Raw genomic sequence first — 20,855 nt, 5'->3', positions numbered from 1 at the left:
GAAAACTAATTAAACAATGTAAACAGACCAAAAAAGGCGAGATTATTAACATCAATATCAAGGTTTTAAGGTTAATATACAAACACATTAACTCTGTATCATAAGTATTGGTTTTTTTTATTCTTATTTCCACAAATTATAACTAGAAAAACTCAACCTTGAAATTCGTATGTGAGAAATTACCCTCAAAGTGATTAGTAGCTTTAATTTAGTTACGTTCAGGTAGTTTAGGTCGTTTAGTTAGTTTTCGCAGTTTAGGAGGACCGAGTCAAATGTGGGGGGTGCTAGGGTGTGTTGGTCGTGATGTGTGGTGAAGGGGGGGGGGGCACTGGGCTGTGTTGGTTGGTGATGACAATAACAGAGCCATGGTGTGTATGTGTGTGGTGAACTTTACAGCGAGGCGCGGGAACTATGATTCATGTACACCTGAAGCCTCTGTTCATTACCTGTTAATTAACTCATCAAATGACATTATCTTTTCAATGTATTTCATATTTATTAAGTTGAGGCTCTTTTGACAGGTAACATAATACGGTGGTAATAATAGCTGTTTGGTTAGGTTAGGTAAGGGAAGGTTTGGTTAGGTTTGGTTTGGTTAGGTTAGGTTTGGTTTGGTTATGACGTAATGTTAGGTTAGTGTTTGGGAGGATAGGTTTGGATAGCGTTAGGTTAGGTTAGTGTTTGGGAGGGTAGGTTTGGATAGCGTTAGGTTAGGTTAGCGTTAGGTTAGGTTAGGTTAGCATTAGGGTGATTAATCTTAAAGTGAAATAAATGGGGAGGGGGGTTAATCTTCAGGTGATCCCTCCTCTATTACACAAGTATGGGTTAGGTCTTCTAAAATTACGCCAGGTCAACGTAGCACATAGTTCTTTTTTCCGTAACTGGTAAAGTCATATATAGAGCTGCGGACACAAGTAGTTTAGCTTAGTTTTTAGTTTATTTTGTAGTGTAGTTTAGTTTACTTGGTTTAGTTTACTTTTGTTCATTTGGTTTAGTTTATTTTGTAATTTATTTTAGTTTACTTGGTTTAGTTTAGTTTGTAGTGTATTTTAGTTTACTTGGTTTAGTTTATTTTGGATTTACTTGGTTTAGTTTATTTTGTAGGTGTATTTTAGTTTACTTGGTTAGTTTATTTTTGGTGTATTTTAGTTGCTTGGTTTAGTTTATTTTAGTTTGCTTGGTTTAGTTTATTTTGTGGTGTATTTTAGTTTACTTGGTTTGGTTACATGGTATTACATTTTTTAGTTTTACTGGAGTTTGGTTGTTTTAGTTTAGTTGGTTTGGTTTATTTTTTTGTAGTGTATTTTAGTTTTACTTGGTTTCAGTTTATTTTTAGTTTATTGTTTTTAGTTTACTTGAGTTTGATTTATTTAGTTTGGTTGGTTTTAGTTTATTTTTTGTAGTGTATTTTAGTTTTACTTGGTTTAGTTTTATTTTTTGTAGTGTATTTTAGTTTACTTGGTTTGGTTTATTTTGGTTTACTTGGTTTAGTTTACTTTTGTTCATTTGGTTTCGTTTATTTTGTAGTGTATTTTTGTTTGCTTGGTTTAGTTTATTTTTGTTTACTTTGTTGGTTTATTTTGCGTGTATTTTGGATTTACTTTCTGCGTCTTTGTGGGTTGAAAGGTTATAACATCGCGTCGAGATCAATATTTTTCTCTTATGAGTGGGTGAGGGCAGTGGCCCAGGTGACAGGAGGTGACATATAGGCTGGTGCCACTGGGTTTTAAAGACACGAGTTAGTGCCAGATAGTGCCACACACACACACACACACACACACACACACACACACACACACACACACACACACACACACACCTAGCGCCTTTGTGTATAGTAACAATAGTATCTGTGTGTTTGTGTTATCCAAACTAGGAGACATTGTGAGTAATATTCTCTCTCTCTCTCTCTCTCTCTCTCTCTCTCTCTCTCTCTCTCTCTCTCTCACCAACACAGAGGTAAGAGGCCCCTGGAGGAAGGTTTGAGGGGGGGGGGGTCGTGTGTTTGTGTAGCTCTTCTCCACTCAACACCTTATTTACATACTCCAGTTCCTTAGCACCACCCAGTTTGGTGTATCGACGTTTGTGTGGCCGAGAGATAGATAGATAGATAGATAGATAGATAGATAGATAGATTGATAGATAAAGGTTTGATTCTGAAATTCCGATCCCGACCTGAAAGATTCTGAGACCTTGATTCCGGGCCAGACAGACAGACAGACAGGTGTGTGTGGACCCCCGACCCGCCCTAGGCTTATGCACACACCCACCAGGTAGGATGATACCCGACCTACCTGAGCCAGGTAATATAATATTGATGGGAGATTTGGTATAGTTACCCCCTCACACACACACACACACACACACACACACACTGCTCCGTTTTCTTTAGGTTGTTTCTTACTTGGAGCTGAGAGAGAGAGAGAGAGACCGAGACCGAGACCTAACCTATTGTTTATTATGTTTTTGTTGAGTCTCTCTGTCTCGTTTCCTCCATATTTGTCTGTCTGTCTGTCTGTCTGTCTGTCTCTTTGCCTGTGTTTTACATCACCATATCGAAAACCAATGAACGGATTTCTTAACAGACTTGACACATCGAATCAATATCAAGTTATTACCATCCTGTGATCTGATTGGCTTAATATCGTAAATCTTTTGAGGCCTCGTATATGCCAACCTCTGATTGGCTGCAATGATGAGTTTATCCTAGTTTGGTTAATTGAAGTTTGAAAGATGATTAAGAAAAGCAATTATGTTGGTATTGTAGTAGGTGTTGATCTGTGAGGGAGAGAGAGCAGGGTGAGGGAGAATGAGGGAGAGAGCAGGGTGAGGGAGAATGAGGGAGAGAGCAGGGTGAGGGAGAGTGAGGGAGAGAGCAGGGTAAGGGAGAGTGGGGGGGAGGGAGAAAGAAAGAGAGCGAACTTGATTGGTGACAGTAGTGATGAGAGTTTGATAAAGGAGAGAGGGGGGGGAGGAAGTGAGGTGGGAGGGAGGGAGAGAGGGAGAGTGAGGGGGGAGAGGGGGAAGGGAGTGAGAGGGGGAGGGAGGGGGGAGAGTGTTTCAAGGAGGTAACCAGGAAGAAAATTGGAAGACAGTAGTTGATGAGGAGAAGGAAGAGGTTCTGTGCCTCTCCCTCCCCCTCCCCCTGTGTGTGTGTGTGTGCGTGCGTCCTTGGATATGTCAATGAGTGTGTGTGTTTTTGGTGTAGAAATCTATCTATCTATCTATCTATATCTATCTATCTATCTATATCTATCTCCGCTTCATTAACTTGTGTAATCATGTATAATAATTCCCTTTTAATTCCTTTATCATCCCTGTAACTCCATTCCTATCTCCTATTATAATCTTTCCTTATCTCCCCTTCCTTATTCATTCACATCTCCCCTCTTTCTTCCGTCTCAACCCTAATTCATTATTCTCTCTCTTATCTCTTTCTTATCCTACTTAATTTGTGTTATTATTTGTATTTTATTCTATTCCTTATTTACATACATTTAATTTGTTCTCTTTTCCTAATTATCGTATTTTGTCATTTTTCTTCTTATTTAAGTTATCCAGTTATCAGTTTCGTCTTATGATTGTTGTTTATTGTTCTATTTTACTATTTCCTTGTATTATCATTTATACTTATTTGGTGTTTTTGTTTCATTGGTATTTATTGTTATTTTGTTAATTTTTTTTTTACTTTTGTTCTTTTCTAATCAATTGTTTTCTTATTATGTTACGTTTTCTTTGATTTGTGTTATTCCTTATTCGTTTTCTTTGATTTGTGTTATTCCTTATTCGTTTTCTTTGATTTGTGTTATTCCTTATTCGTTTTCTTTGATTTGTGTTATTCCTTATTCGTTTTCTTTGATTTGTGTTATTCCTTCTTCGTACACGTAAGATTTCTCGCTCTCTTTTTCTGTTTTGGGTATTTTTATTTGTTTCTTGTCAGCCATTCTCTTGATTGACTCGTGTGTGTGTGTGTGTGTGTGTGTGTGTGTGTGTGTGTGTGTGTGTGTGTGTGTGTGTGTGTGTGAACGATAAAACAAGAACAAAATAATAAAATGATAACAGGAACGAACGCCGGCACCTCTAACAATGGTGAAATAATAATAATAACAATATTAACAAAAGTGTAAATATTAAAACGGTAACAACATAATAATAATAATAATAATAATATCTAATAGCCATCACAACAATAATACTGTAACTAACTAAAAATAAAAATTATAAGAGCGACGATTTTAACAATAGGTGGAAAAAGAAAGGTTTGAAACGGTAACAAAAGCACGCCTCCTGCTTCCAGTTTGTCCGAAAGCGCGAGTTGCATTTTCATTCGTCCATCCACCTTCCTAATTTTATATAACAAATCAATTCAGAATATTTGTGGTATGTGTATTTAAAATTTTATTCAATTCAATTAAAAGTGTATTTGTACGATGTATTTTGAGGGATTCCAATTAATATTGTGATTAACTGTGGGAAATATATATTTTTTTTAATCCGAAGTCGCAAGGAGGGTATCGGGACGAGTGCCGAGCGCCATGCCGACTGTAAACAAAACAGGGAAAGGAAAACATTTACGGAATAACATTACTTTTGCCGTGTTTCTCCTGCCGTATGATTCAGGTAGAGAATAAAAAAGAATTGTTTTTTTTTTTTTTTATTTACCACAGTTAGTATTTTTGTCGTGTTGGTCGTTGAATTGCGAGATTAATTCCCCAGTTCTCGTGTCCTCCTCCCACTGGGCGTCACCCTCTTTTGTCTTCGTCTTTCGGTATTTCTCGTTTTTTTTTTCTCGTTAGTTTCTTCTTTCCGAGTCGTTTTCTCTCCTATTTTGTCTTTTTTCTCTTCTTGGTTTTGTTTATATTTTTTTCGTCTTTATTAATCTCTTCGTTTTCTCTTTTATGTCTCTCTTCTTCGAGTACTCCTCTTATCTCGATTTTCTTCTATTTCGCATTTCTCGTCATCGTTTCCTCCTCTCTTTGTTCTTTCTCTTTTGTGTTTCCTCCCCATCTTTGTTCTCTCTTCCTCTTATCTTCGTTTTCGTCCTTGTCTTCGTCCTCCTCTTCCTCTTCTTTGTGCCACTGTGTCTCCTCTTCCTAATGACTCGGAGGTAAGAAGAATTGAGAGAAGTTTGTTACATGACACAAATGCTTCTTAACTTCCTTCTTTGTAACTCTTTTATCACTTATTACCTCTTCCCACAGTCTGTTATTCCTCCCTTTCTTCCTCCTATTGACTGTCTTTTGTTTTAATGCCTATCTTTTGTTTTAATGTCGACTGTCTTCGTGTCTTTTTTGTAGTTATTAAGATATGAAGGAAATTCTAGACTTTTGTGTACTACTGCAGGACTTGGACTTGCCGCTAATATCGATGTGTATTTTTTTGGACTTTTCCGTTGGACTTTTTGTGTGTCATGGTGTCAAACTTATTGTATTCTAGTTAACATTGGACGTATATTCTTTCGTGTTTATGAACTTACCGTAGTATTCGTTGATATTGGACTTTTTTTTTTTTTACTTATCGTTGGACTTAATATATGACCATCTCGACGTCTGACTTAACTTGGACTAACTGAGGTCTATGTTGGTCTTCCTCTTTTCATTTTAAGTCCAGCTATTTGACATTCCGGGACTTTTTTTTTTCTTTTCTTCTTTTATGGAGGCCTTTGATCATGAACTTTTACCAGCTATTGTGGGACTTTAAAAAACAAAATACTAAGGTTTTTTTTTTTCCGTGGACGTGGGCGACTCATGTGGAGGAAGTGTAACGTGATGTGAATGTGGTGGAGTTGATGAGGAAGGGAAAGGAGGGAGGGCGCGAGAGAGATGAAGGAGGGAGGTAAGAGGAAAGGGAGGTAAGGAAAGGAAAAAAAAGAGAGAAGAAAGAAAGGAAGGTAAGGAAGGGGGAGATAAGGTAAGAAGAACGGATGGAGGGAATGAAGGAGAGAAGAAATGAAGGGGGGGGGAGAAAAAAGAAGGGAGGGAATGGGAGGAGGTTCGAAAAGTAGGAGAAGTCGAAAGGTATGAAAATATATTAGGAATGAGAGAGGGAAGAAAGAGAGGATGGAAAGGAAGAGAGAGTGTGGAAAGAAAGAAGGAAGATGGGAGGGGATGAGAGAATTTAGAAGAGACGGAAGGAAAAATGAAGGAGGGTAGGGAGAAGGACGGAGGAAGGGTGAGAGGGAGAAGAAAGGATGGAGGAAGAAGAAGAAGGGAAGGAAGATGAAGCTATATAGAGAAGGGGAATGAGAGAGGATTGTTCTGTAGGAGGAGAAGAAGGGGAGGAGAGTGGATGAATAGGGAAGGGGGAGAGAAGAGGAGACCCTAGATGTGTAAGGAGAGTGAAGAAGAGAATTAAAGGGAGAGATAGGACGAGAGGATGAGTTTGTAGAAGAGAGAGAGAGAGAGAGAGAGAGAGAGAGAGACTGACTGTGTGTGTGTGAGATATTCCTCATTGTGTCGTTTAGGTCTCCTCACAGCCCACTACGCCTTGGCCGGCCACGACAATCCATCTTCCTTTGTTGACAATGTCTTGAGATTCTCCGGGAAAAAAAAAAACGACAACTCCGCCATGAGATACGTCAAGAGACCTTCTTTTGATGTCTGTATCCTGGAATTAAGCTATCAGGACGACAATTGAGGTTGAAACGACTAACAGGTCTTATTTTGGTTTTTTTGATAACTTCAGCTTTCATCACTACAACGACAGGTAGTTTGGTTATGGCTGTGGGTCGTCGCTGTAAAATGAATCCTGGAGTTCCTTAACAGAAACGACAACTGTGCTCAAGGAGACGACAAACGGTATGAACACACTATGTTTGCCAGAGACCAACTCACGTTTATGCGTGGACTTAGCGCAGGGTGGTATGTGTGTGCACGGGAGGAAGGATGTGAGGGTGTGTTTGTGCGTGGGGGGGCGTGATGGTGTGAGGGCGTGATGGTGTGTGAGGGCGTGATGGTGTGTGTGGGGAGGGTGTGTGTGGGGGCGGTGATATATGTGTGTGGGGGAGGTGTGTGTGAGGCGTGATGACCGCTGTGTCTGTGGGGGAGGTGTGCGAGGCGTGATGATATGTGTGTGTGTGTGGGGAGGTGTGTGGGGCGTGATGATGCTGTGTGTGGGGGGGGTGTGTGTGGGGTGGGGGCGTGATGGTGTGTGTGTGAGGGCGTGTGTGTGTCTGTGGGGAGGAGGGGGTGGGGATGTGTGTGGGGAAGGGTTGGGGTGTGTGGGGGCGTGATGGTGTGTGTGTGTGGGGTGGGTGTGTGTCTGGGGGGTGTGTGGGGGCGTGATGGTGTGTGTGTGGGGCGTGATGGTGTGTGTCTGGGGGGTGTGTGTGGGGGCGTGATGGTGTGTGTGGGGGCGTGATCAGGTGTGTGTCTGTGGGGGGGAGAGGGTGGGAGGGTGTGTGTGGGGAAAGGGTGTGAAAGGTGTGTGGGGGAGGGCGTGATGGTGTGTGTGTGTGGGGGTGGGGAGGGTGTGTGGGGGTGGGGAGGGTGTGTGTGGGGGAGGGCGTGTCATGTCGTCGTCATCAATAATAGGGTGTTTATCTCTTCCATCTTATCATCCTCTCAGCCCACCCTCTCACCCCACCTCTCCCTCACCCTCCACCCACCTCTCCTCACCCCTCCCACCACCTCTCCTCCTCCGCCCCCCACCCTCTCCTCACCCCTCTCACCCCACCTCTCCTCCCCTCTCCCATGCCTCCTCACCCCTCAACCCTCTCCTCACCCCTCACCCTTCCTCCTCACCCCTCCACCCCTCTCCCCTCCCTTACCTCCTCACCACCTCTCCACCCCACTCTCCTCCACCCCTCTCATCCACCCCACTCCTTTGGCTACTCATGATCCCCCGCAACACTCACACTGGGACATATATAAGATACCTTGAAGTCTGCCTGTTTACATGCCCTTGTGAGCCCATCTTCAAAATATAACAAAGGGTTGGTTAGGTTAGGTTTAGGTTAGGTTAGGTTTGGTTAGGTTTGGTTAGGTTAGGTTTGGGTTGGTTTGGTTAGGTTTGGTTAGGTTAGGTTTGGTTTGGGTTGGTTAGGTTAGGTTTAGGTTTAGGTTAGGTTAGGTTAGGTTAGGTTTGGTTAGGTTAGGTTCTCGATGTCAGTGAAGCAGAGGTGGTCGGGTTAATATCGCCCTCGTTGTCGTCACTATCATCACTGTTGTTAATGATAGTGACGAAGGGCTATGGTGTTGATGGTGACACACTTCCTCACCCACCACACAAGCCTTTGATGGTTTATTAGTGGTTGAAGGAGAGTGATGTTGGCGACACTCTTATGGTGAAGATATGCTCCTGATTCAACCTCTCAAAGACATACGTGTTGTGTTCTATGGTCAACAACACAAGTAACCCGTGACTTGTGTTGTTGACCATCCCAACAGTGGACAACAAATGAGCAGCCTGTTGTGTTGTAACCTTATGACACCACAAGATAAGACGAAAGTTTTTGTGTGTCCTTACATCAAAACATTACAGTAGAGGGAATATTGATGTTGTGTCGTCAGCTCACACCACACGGGAACTATCAGGAAATATTTGTGATAAAAGAGGCTTTAGCTGGAGATTAGCCCCACAGCTTATTTCACTTAATGATTTTTCCTTAACGCTATACCTAGGGCGGTCAGGTTAGGTTAGATTGGGTTAGGTTAGGTTAGGTTAGGTTAAATTAGGTTACTTTAGATTAGGTTAGATTGGGTTACATTATGTTAAATTAGGTTAGATTGGGTTACATTTGGTTACTTTAGGTTAGGTTAGATTGGGTTACATTTGGTTACTTTAGGTTAGGTTAGATTGGGTTACATTTGGTTACTTTAGGTTAGGTTAGATTGGGTTACATTAGGTTAGATTAGGTTAGGTTAGTTTAGATTAGTTGTGATAGGTTATAATTATTATGTTAGGCTATAAGTTAGATTGGGTTAGTTAGGTTAGGTTAACATTAGATTAGGTTAACATTAGATTAGGTTAACTTTAGCTAAGAGAGGAGGAAAGTAAAGGAAGGAATGGGAAAAGTCTGCTATCATCATACTCACATCTCTACCATCATACACCTCTTATCATCATACTCACAACTCTTATCATCATACTCATAACTCTTATCATCATACTCACAACTCTTGTCATCATACTCACAACTCTATCATCATACTCACATCTCTACCATCATACTCACAACTCTTATCATCATACTCACAACTATCATCATACTCACAACTCTATCATCATACTCACAACTATCATCATACTCACAACTCTTATCATCATACTCACAACTCTATCATCATACTCACAACTCTATCATCATACTCACAACTCTATCATCATACTCCCAACTATCATCATACTCACAACTCTTATCATCATACTCACAACCCTATCATCCTTCTCCCAACTATCATCATACTCACAACTCTTATCATCATATACAACTCTATCATCGCCTCACAACTATCATCATACTCACAACTCTTATCATCATACTCACAACTCTATCATCATACTCACAACTCTTATCATCATACTCACAACTATCATCATACTCACAACTCTATCATCATACTCACATCTCTACCATCATACTCACAACTCTTATCATCATACTCACAACTCTTATCATCATACTCACAACTCTTATCATCATACTCACAACTCTATCATCATACTCACAACTCTATCATCATACTCACAACTCTATCATCATACTCCCAACTATCATCATACTCACAACTCTTATCATCATACTCTCATAATTCTGCCTCTGAAAGCACTTAAAATCGCTATTGGTAAAAGTTTCCAGAGTTAGGTCTTGCTGCCATTAGGGAACTTGGGAGACCTCCACTGTAAAACTGTCGAATTTCTCATGAGTTTTGTGTTTGGTGGGTTGGGTTGGGTTGTGTTTGGTGGGTTGGGTTGTGTTTGGTGGGTTGGGTTAGGTTGTGTTTGAATGGGTTGGGTTATGTTGAGTGGAACAGGTTGTGTTTGATGGAGTTGGGTTGGAGTTTGGTGGGTTAGGTTGTGTTGTGTTTCAGTGGGTTGGGTTATTGTGTTCAGTGGGTTGGGTTGTGCGTGGGTTGGGTTGGGTTAGTGTTTGGTGGGTTGGGTTGTGTTTAATTAGGGTTGGGTTGTGTTCAGTAGGTTGGGTTGGGTTGTGTTTGGTGGGTTGGGTTGTGTTTGGTGGGTTAGGTTGTGTTTGGTGGGTTGGAGTTGTGTTTGGTGGGTTGGACTGGTTTGTGGGTTGGGTTGTGTTTGGTGGGTTGGGTTGTGTTTGGTGGGTTGGACTGGGTTTGGTGGGTTGGGTTGTGTTTGGTGGGTTGGGTTGTGTTTGGTGGGTTGGACTGGGTTTGGTTGGGGGATTGTAAAGAGAAGAGATTTGGTAGGGAGGCCGGTTAATAAATACGTTCTTAGGGTAAATCTTTATAAAATACCAATTCAATACAACTATTTATTAACTAACTGAATGACATGGACATATTAATAGCACAGTATATTTACGTTACTAGACACTGACTCTCGGACACAAACATAAAATGAATACACTTCCCACCGTAAGTAACTCACCCTATGGATAGCTCTGACAATGACTCACGTGTGACCTGAGGGAGGCCTAGCGGGGGTGCTGCTGGACTATGTCTACTATGGGAGACTCTGCTAGCTGGAGACGCGGTACTAGGAAAGGAAGTCTCCCTCCCGACCTGGACAAGTGACTAGCGTGACTCTGTCTTCAGTGATGTGAAGGTAATGCCCCGTGGAAGGAGCTGATCAGGGTCTTTGTATTGGAGGGGAGGCGACAGATGACCTCTCCTAATTAACACTAAAGTGGTTAGATCTGGACGGCTGTGTTTGTTTATTTGTGTGTGTGTGTGTGTGTGTGTGTGTGTGTGTGTGTGTGTGTGTGTGTGTGTGTGTGTGTGTGTGTGTGTGTGTGTGTGTGTGTGTGTGTGTGTGTGTGTGTGTGTGTGTGTGTGTGTGTGTGTGTGTGTGTGTGTTTTTAATACCTTTTATTTAATCATGAATTATAATGTTAAATATAATAGTAACTCGAGGACACTGTTAAAATAGGTCACTTAGGCCGATCAGACGACCAGTTAGCATAAACTTCCTATTGACGTCATTAGCAAACACTGACGTCATCAAAAGGAAATGACATCATCATCATCAGCAGGCACGGAACAGCATCCCGTCACGAGCTTAAGCTTAATGACAGAACCTTTTATTAAAGATGATGTACCAGTTTGTTGACAGTGAACTTTTGTGCTATTATGTGAGTCAGAAGGGATCTCTCTCTCTCTCTCTCTCTCTCTCTCTCTCTCTCTCGTCGCGTGAAATGGGTTACTTGGGGTCGATGCTTTACCGGCTCACCCCCCGTCTCCTCCTCAGCCCTCATCAGCCCCCTTTACCTCTCACCGTCCTCCAGTCTCTCCTCAGCCCCCACCAATTCCCCTTAACCCAAACTAGCCCACTCTACCACCTCCTGAGCTTCCCCAGTCCTTCTCAGTCCCTTTCCGACTCTGTCTAGCCCTTCTCATCCATCCCCAGCCCTCTCGTACATCCTCAGCTCTCTCATTCATCCTCAGCCCTTTCATCCATCCTCAGCCCTCTCATCCATCCTCAGTCCTCGCCCCTCTTCAGCCCCCCGTCCCTCTCAGCCCTCTCCAGCCCCCTCAGTCCCTCTCAGCCCTTCCCTGTGTCATCATCTCCACGTTGGCTTTCACACACAGTGTTTCCTCCCTCCTCCCTCCCTCCTCCCCTCCTCCCTACTTCTCTCCTCTCCCCCAATCTTTGTCTCCATCCACCTCTGCCTTACTCTCTCTCTCTCTCTCTCTCTCTCCCTCTCTCTCTCTCTCTCCTCTCTCTCTCTCTCTCTCTCTCTCTCTCCCCCCCCATTCAGTCACCTTCCTTCTTTCCCTTCCCTCTCCTCCCCCCTCACCTTCTTGTACCCCTCCCCTCCTCTCCCCTTAAGCTCCCCTCTTCCTTCTCTTCTCCCTCCTCTTCGTCCCCTCATCAACCCCCCCACCCCCTCTTACCCTCCGTCTCTTGTTTCCATCCGCCCCTCCCCCCTCCTAATGAATAATGTCCCTCGACCCTCCTCATCTCCCCTCGCCCCCTCCTCTTCTCCCCTCGCCCCTCCTCTTCTCCCTCGCCCCCTCTCCTTGTCCCCTCCCTGCCCCTCCTCATCTCCCCCGCCCTCTCCTCCCCTCGCCCCTCCCTCCTCTTTCCCTCTCCCCTCTTCCCCTCCTCCCCTCCCCTCTCATCTCCCCTCGCCTCCCTCTCCCTCTCCCCTCGCCCTCTCCTCCCCTCTCCCCTCCGCTCCCTCCCTCCCCTCCCCCCCTCCTCCCCTCCCCTCCCCCCCTCCTCCCCTCCCCTCGCCCCTCCCCCCCCCCTCCTCCCCTCCCCTCGTCCCCTTCCTCTGCTTCCATAGTCGTCAGTATTCCTCTCTCTCCACCCCCCTTCTCTCTTTCTCTCTCTTCCTCTCTTCATTCTCTCTACCTCTTCCTTCCTCACTTGTTTTACCTCTTACTCCATCATCTCCTCCTCCTCCTCCTCCTCCTCCTCCCCCCCTCCCCCACTTATCTCCATCAACAATTTCTTTTTTTGTCAATGTTTTACCTATAAACCTCTGGAGGTCGGGTTTAATTGTCGGTAAGTTTTTATTGTATCCCAATCGGGTTTATTGTATCCCAATCGGGTTTATTGTATCCCCAAGCAGGTTTTATTGTATCCCAGTCGGGTTTATTGTATCCCAGTCGGGTTTTTGTGTATCCAGGTTTATTGTATCCCAGTCGGGTTATTGTATCCCATCCGGGTTTTATTGTATCCCAGTCGGGTTTATTGTATCCCATCGGGTTTATTGTATCCCAGTTGGGTTTATTGTATCCCAGTCGGGTTTATTGTATCCCAGTCGGGTTTATTGTATCCAGTCGGGTTTATTGTATCCCAGTCGGGTTTATTGTATCCCAGTCGGGTTTATTTTATCCCAGTCGGGTTTATTGTATCCCAGTCGGGTTTTATTGTATCGTCGGGTTTATTGTATCCCAATCGGTTTTATTGTCCCAGTCGGGTTTTATTGTATCCCAGTCGGGTTTATTGTATCCCAATCGGGTTTATTGTATCCCAGTTGGGTTTATTATCCCAGTCGGGTTTATTTGTATCCCAGTTGGGTTTGAGTCAGTAAGTGTCAGTTTGGTCAGTAAGTGTCGGTTTGAGTCAGTAAGTGTCAGTTTTGAGTCAGTAAGTGTCGGTTTTGAGTCAGGTAGTGTCAGTTTGAGTCAGTAAGTTGGTGTCATTTTTCTTTTGTGTTAAGTCACTCGGTCGATTTAATGGTAAAGTTTGATCATTAGGTAGTCAGTTTTCTTTTTCTCTCTCTCTCTCTCTCTCTCTCTCTCTCTCTCTCTCTCTCTCTCTCTCTCTCTCTCTCTCCCCACCACTGCCGCCACTACCCCCGCCACTGCCGCCACTACCCCCGCCACTGTCTCCACTACCCCGCCACTGTCTCCACTACCCCGCCACTTCCCTCCATTTCACCACTGCTGACATTCCCCCACCACTACCACTCCACTTCCCGCCACTGCCGTCACTCGCTGTCACTGCCCCAGGGGACGTGACCGGCGGGTACATTAGTCCTTCAAGTGTCCTATCTACCCTCCCTCCCCCCACGTGTCTCCCTTCCTCACCTCTCACCTCTGTTCATCCACCACACCCCTTCCCTCTCACCCCTTCCCTCTCATCCTTCCTCCTCCCCTCTCACCCCTTCCCCCTTCCTCCTCACCCCTTCCCCCTTCCTCCTCCCCACCACGGCCCCTTACCATGCTGATGGGGGAGATGAGGAGAAGAAAGGTCAACAGGGAGGGAGGGAGTAGAGGTGGGGAGATGGGGAGACGTAGGTGTATGTATGGCGACACAACGATGGGTGACGCAAGGTGAATGTATGATTGCGATTACGTATGATTATGTATGATTACGTATAATTTACCAGGATGTTGGATAACTGAAGTCTAGATAACCTTTTTGATTCCCAGGATGGAAGACGAAACAGTAGATTTTATTCCCAGGATGGTAGACGTTGAAGGAAGAAATTACCTTATAATTTCCAGGTTAGATTAAGGTAAATTTTATTTTAACTGATTTATGGAAAAAATGGTGTTAGGGAGGAGGTAGAGAGGAGGGGGGTGTTAAAGCTGACTGACTGACTGTGAGAAGTAGGGAGGGTAGTGGAGTGGGAGTGAGCCCTCCCCTCCCCTCCTCCCACCTACTCCTCTGCCTGCCGTCTCCTTCCCCTGCACCTCTCCTTCCTCCTGGTCTCCTGCCCCCTCCTCCTTCTTCTCCCCTTCCTCCCCCTCTTCTCCCTTCCTCCCCCTCCCCTTCCTCCCCCTCCTCTCCCTTCCTCCTCCTCCCTTCTCCTCCTCCTTCCTCCTCCCCTCCCCTTCCTCCCTCTCCCCTCCCTTCCTCCCCCTCCCTCCCCTTCCTCCCTTCTCCTTCCTCCCCTCTTCTCCTTCTCCCCTCTTCTCCATTCCTCCCCTCTTCTCCCCTTCCTCCTCTTCTCCCCTTCCTCCCCTCTTCTCCCCTTCCTCCCCTCCCCTCCTTCCTCCCCTCTTCTCCCCCTTCCTCCCCCTCTTCTCCCCTTCCTCCCCCTCCCCTCCCCTTCTCCCCTCTTCTCCCCCTCCCCTCCCCTTCCTCCCCCCTCCCTCCTCTCCCCTTCCTCCCCTCTTCTCCCCTTCCTCCCCTCTTCTCCCTTCCTCTCCCCTTCCTCCCCCTCTTCTCCCCTTCCTCCCCTCTTCCCTTCCTCCCCCTCTTCTCCCCTTCCTCCCCTCCTCTCCCCTTCCTCTCCCTCTTCTCCCTTCCTCCCCTCCCCTCTTCTCCCTTCCTCCCCTCTTCTCCTCTTCCTCCCCTCCTCTCCTTCCTCCTCCTCCCCTCCTCTCCCTTCCCTCCCCCTCCCCTCCCTCTCCCTTCCTCCCCCCTCTTCTCCTTCCTCCCCCTCCTCCCCTCCTCTCCCTTCCTCCCCTCCCTCTCCCCTTCCTCCCCTCTCTCCCCTTCCTCCCCTCCCTTCCTCACCCTCTTCTCTCCCCTTCCCTCCCCTTCCTCCCCCTCTTCTCCCTTCCTCCCCTCCCCTTCTCCCTCTTTCTCCCTTCCTCCCCTCTTCCTTCCTCCCCCTCTCCCCTTCCTCCCCTCCTCTCCCCTTCCTCCCCCTCTTCTCCCCCTTCCTCCCCTCTTCTCCCCTCCCCTCCCTTCCTCACCCTCTTCTCCCCTTCCCCTCCTTCCTCCCCTCTTCTCCCCTTCGTCCCCTCCCCTCCCCTTCCTCCTCCTCTTCTCCCCTTCCTCCCCCTCTTCTCCCCCTTCGTCCCCTCCCCTCCCCTTCCTCCTCCTCTTCTCCCCTTCCTCCCCCTCTTCCCTTCCTCCTCCTCTTCTCCCCTTCCTCCTCCTCTTCTCCCCTTCCTCCCCTCTTCTCCCCTTCCTCCTCTCCTCTCGACCTACTGCAGTAATAAAAATTAATTAATAAATCAATGAGAAACTCCGATGATTGAAAGAGTTTGTGTTGACTCAGTGGATTGTTACTCAGCCGTGTTACTCGTGTTACTCACCGCGTGTTACTCATCCTGTGTTACTTATTTTGTGTTACTCACCTTCTTACTCAATTTGTTACTCATCTTGTGTTACTCATCGTGTTACTCATCTTGTTACTCACCCCTGAGGTCCCTTCTCGACAACGACAGCACGAGCGAACATTAGCGTCTGGCGTTATCTTGCACTTATGAGAACAACGAACTCGAGTATCAATCAGACCACAATTGTTCGCCCGTCATCTGCCTACACTGGCGAACGTAAGGCAGTGGTCGTGGCTTCGCTTGTGCTGGCGATGGGATTCTTATTGTGTTTATTAGTGTGGCCGCCGTCTCGTATATCTAGCGCTGTGATTGGTCTGTTTTATTATGACGTCATCCTTCCTTTGTTCTGATTGGGTAAATATAATTCGTCATATATCCCCGCAAGAATATCTGAGCCGTGATTGGTTAAAACTATAATATCTCTGAACATTCTGTCAGCTGATTGGTGCAAGAGTTTGATTGCTGGGAGTTTTCTGGCAGGTGATTGGCTGGTCTTGATATCAGGAAGTCATTGTGCTCGTTAATTGGTGAGTTTTGATGCCACGGAGGCCAGGTGTATGATAATTAATTAGCGTCGTTGGCCAGAGGTATGATAATGAAACTTTATGCCAGACTTACGATAATTAGAGACTTCTTGCCAGACGTACGATAAGACACTTTGCCGGATGTACGATAATTAGAGCCTTTTGCCAGACTTTTATGCCAGACGTACGATAATTAAGAGACTTCGCTGCCGGGTGTTTGTGATGTATGTGGGTGATACTGTGTGTTTGTGATGGTGGTATGGTGATGTTTGTTTGTATGTATGTATGTATGTGGTGGAGCTGTGGTGTTGTGTTCGAAACTTTCTTCTTCTTGCTTTCACTTCGTTCGGACTTTTTGAACTCAATTCATATACGTGTTCGAACCTTCTCTGGGGTTTTTTTTAGTCCTCTTTTGGCTTTTATCGTCTCTCTCTCTCTCTCTCTCTCTCTCTCTCTCTCTCTCTCCTCCTCTCTCTCTCCTCTCTCGAAACAAGTCAATTAACTGTGTGGTCGTTCTCACCGCTTCTTAAGTCCGCCGCCATTGGTGAGAGGGATTGCCAACAGAGAGAGGGGATTAACACTCGCCCCCTCTCACTCTCCCACTCCCAGCCAGTCCCCCTCTCTTGCGTGGGATGGGGAATGGTGACGTACCAATCACCTGAGGAGCAGCCCAGGGAGGAGAGGGTGAAGGGAGAGGTTGAGGGGGTGGGAAGGGAGATGAGAAAGGAGGTAATGGAGGAGGAGGGAAGTGACGTGAGATGCTGACCTAGTGAAGAGAGAGAGAACATAAGAAAATAAGGTCTGCAATAGGCCGGTTGGCCTGTGCATGGCAGCTCCTGTCAGGAGTTACTACCACTCTCTATCATCCATAAATCTATCTAGCCTCTTTTGAAACTTTCCAGAGTTCAGCACTTACTACAAAGTTGCTAAGCGTTCACTCGTCCACCACCCTATTTGTGAACCAGTTCCTTCCTATCTCCCTCCTAAACCTAAACTTATCCAACTTGAATCCGTTGCTCAGAGTCCTATCCTGCTCCGGATATTATAAGAACTTTATCTATATCCCTTTATTGATTCCTTTCACCCACTTAAATACTTCTATCATATATCCATCTTCGTCTTTCTAGGAATGCAAGTTAAGTTTCTTTAACCTATCCTGATATGGAAGGTTTCTAAGTCCCGGAATCATTTTCGTCATTCTTCGCTGCACCGACTCTAGTGAAATGATATCCATTCTATAATAAGGGCACCAGAACTGAACCGCATAATCGAGGTGCGGCCTGACTAGCGCAAGATATAGTTGCAATAAGACCTCTGCACTCTTGTTACTTACACTTCTATATATAAAACCCAATACTCTGTTTGCTTTATTACGAACATTAACGCACTGTTTTCTAGGCCGTAGGTCCGGGCTTACAAATACCCCTAGGTCTCTTTCACAAGTCGACTTCTCTAGGTTGATGTTGTTAAGGCTGTACACATTATAAGTATTTGTTCTTCCAGAGAGAGAGAGTCAGCGGCAGGTTAGGTTAGGTTGTTATTTGTGTGAACTTTTGAAGGTTAGTTTTACAGGCTACCACACCACTATCTACTAGTACCACCATCACCACACCACCACCACCCTACCACCACCACCACCACATCCCCCCCACCACCACATCCCCACACCACATAACCCCCCACCACCACAACCCCCCACCACCACATACCCCCCACCCCCCCCACCCCACACCCCCACCACCACCCCACCCCCACCACCCCACACCCCACCACACCACACCCCACCACCACACCCCCACCACACACACCACCCACCACCCCCACCCCACCCACCACACACCCCACCACCACCACCACCCACCACACCCCCCCACCACACCACCACCACCTACCAATTACTTATCTATGTCTACAATAGTTATTAATACATATCTGAGTGTACTTTCAAGTCCAGGGTATATATTAATTACACTAATGAGAAAAAGACACTGCATGCCATGTTAGGTCCAGGTCAGGTCAGGTCAGGTTATGTGGTTGGTGTTGGATATTGAACTGTAGGGGAGAATGAAGGTGAGGAGGTCGTGGTGGGCAGGCAGGGAGGGCGTGGCGAGGAGGGAGGAGGGCGTGGCAGGCAGGCAGGAGGAGGAGGGCGTGGTGAGGGGAGGGAGGGAGGGCGTGGCGAGGCAGGGAGGGCGTGGCGAGACGAGGGAGGTGACGCAGTGCAGTTGTAACCTGTGTTGGTGCTGGAGGGAGAGACCAGGTGTGTGTGTGTGGCCACGCCCTCTTCCTCCTCCTCCTCCTCTTGTATACTTTGATAGTGATATACGGTTCCTCCCTCCTTCTGTTCCCCTTTCCTTCCTTCCGTCCTTCTCTCCCTCCTTCACTCTCTTCCTCCTTACGTCCCCCTTTCCGTCCGTCCCTCTCACCTTACCTGCCTCCTTCCGTCCCTCTCTCCCTTCCTGCCTCCTTCCGTCCCTCTCTCTCTTTCCATCTCTTACAAATTCCTCCATTCCTACTTCTTACCTCCTCTCCTCACGGCTCTCTACTCTCTCCCCTCACCCCCTCCCGTCACCTCCCTCTTACACCCCCTCCTACATCACCCCTCCCCCTGAGAAAGATGCCACAACACAGCCTCCAGTATGACACAACCCCACGTTGATGGGGGTCATAACGTGGTAGCTCGCCCCAGACAGGTTTAATGACACAGTTGCGAATATATTAAAATAGATAAGTAAATAAATAAATAAACCCCGGGTATATAAACTAAGTCCGTGCTGAATGGTGCAGAAAAAATAAATGTAAATTTTATTATATGTTGTGGTGATAAAATTACAAAGGACTAAAGAATAATTATTTTTTATTTTTTATTTTTTCTTCTAGATGTCGTGACGAGTTGTGAAAGCTTGGGAAAGTAACCACCGGTATTGTGAAAGTGTGTCTGGGGGTGTGTGTGTGTGTTGTGTGTGTGTGTGTGTGTGTGTGTGTGTGTGTGTGTGTGTGTGTGTTGCCAAAAGTTATAGATGGTGAATTTTGATCAGTCGGTGGTGGAGTTAGCAGCGAGTGTGAAGTGTGTCAGTGGTGAAGTTACTAGCAAGTGTTGGTAGTGGTGGTAATAGGTAACACTTGTTCACAACGATACATGTGTTCAGGGTTAAAAATAGTATCGTTCTCTCTCTCACTCACTCCATCAGGTTGTAAGCTGTGTTGAGGGTCACTACACACTACACTATAAACTACACACTACACTATAAACTACACACTACACTATAAACTACACACTACACTATAAACTACACACTACACTATAAACTACACTACACACTATTTTTATACTGTATTTATTTAAATTTTTATTATCGTTTTTACTTTTTTAATTGATTTATTTACGTTAGTGGTTGTTGGGTTGTTTATTTGTCTTTGTTTACCTTTAGGGGCTTGTGTTTATGTTGAGGAACTTGTGAGAACTTGCACCAAACTTCATGTTGAGGAACTTGTTTTCATGTTGAGGAACTTGTTTTCATGTTGAGGAACTTTTCATGTTGAGGAACTTGTTTTCATGTTGAGGAACTTGTTTTCATGTTGAGGAACTTGTTTTCATGTTGAGGAACTTGTTTTCATGTTGAGGAACTTGTTTTCTTCATCCACAAAGTTGTTGACCTGTGTTGACCCTAGGGTAACATCTGGTCAACATATTTCAGTATTTTACTTGAAAAAAAAACTTTATGTAACATTATCTGAATATTGTCTCCGTAACGGGTGGTGTTAGGTTACAACTATACCTGGTAACGGTGTGTGTTATTTGTTACAGCTTTTAATAGGTGATACTCTGGTGTAAGCCAGAGCCCCGGTGTGACGGTGGTCTGGTAACAGTGACAGTAATTATTCCGTCCCTCGCTTGGCATAACCGGAAAAAAATCAGTACCGAGTGTTGGTTCAAGTGAGCTCAATGTGGTGTGAAGTGAACCATTAAGAAAAAGGGACACAGTTGTTCTTGATTGACGTTTTATCGCTTTGAAGAAAATACAGTGAACTCTTGGAAGAAAATAGATGAAAAACCTGGAAGAGAAAACGTGAGTGGTCAGATACAAGTCCGTAGCAGAGGACAAAAGTGCATTATATCGACAAGTCCCTCATCATTCACTCAATAAGAACAACTTAATTTACGTGTTCACCACCTTCAAGGCTTCCAATCTACAAATATACGCTTAAAAAACCTCCCAAGAATTGTTTGAGCTAATATCAAAAGGTGAACACACACACGCCGCCACCTGCTATTGTGATCAGCTGTTCGTGTTTGTTATTGTTGTGGAGGTGAGGCTGTGTGGCGTCGTCTGTAACCATGGCAACGGCGGTGGTGAACGGGGAGGATGTGACGGAGATGGGCCGTGTCTCTTCCTTTAAGGTAAACAAACCATCTTTTATATCTGAATTCCATAACGATTTGTTATTTAAAATTTAGGGATTTTAAATTTAATAAAAAAATGAGAAGGATTAAGAATATAAAAATCATCTAATTAAATCCTCAAAAATTAATTAAAATAAATTTAAGACTATTTATCAACCAAAAAAATTCACATTATTTTGTAAAAGTCAAAATAAATATTATAATCTACCTGAACAAAGATATATTAGTTATTGGAATTAAAAGATTAATACTAAAAATAAATAAAGTGTTTTGAAAAACTTATTCTGATAATTATTGTAAAAATAAAGAAATCTTTCAGTTGTT

At 45.0% G+C, this 20,855-nt stretch overlaps 1 protein-coding gene across 3 annotated transcripts in view; it reads left to right on the top strand.

Annotated features, from left to right (window-relative positions):
* Nucleotides 1-20,855, top strand: part of LOC121858195 (adenosylhomocysteinase-like 1) — a 134,286-nt gene that overhangs the window by 62,343 nt on the left and 51,088 nt on the right. For all 3 annotated transcript variants that reach the window (XM_042354418.1, XM_042354409.1, XM_042354426.1), the window contains exon 2: nt 19,935-20,528. In XM_042354418.1, the coding sequence (XP_042210352.1) occupies nt 20,466-20,528 (63 nt within the window). In that variant the 5' untranslated portion in view covers nt 19,935-20,465. The remainder of the gene's footprint in view (nt 1-19,934; nt 20,529-20,855) is intronic.

Source organism: Homarus americanus, unplaced genomic scaffold, assembly GCF_018991925.1.
Source record: "Homarus americanus isolate GMGI-L3 unplaced genomic scaffold, GMGI_Hamer_2.0 scaffold29898, whole genome shotgun sequence".
Lineage (NCBI taxonomy): Eukaryota > Metazoa > Arthropoda > Malacostraca > Decapoda > Nephropidae > Homarus > Homarus americanus.
The sequence above is the reverse complement of the archived record's forward strand: the minus strand, read 5'-3'. Positions and strand labels throughout refer to the sequence as shown.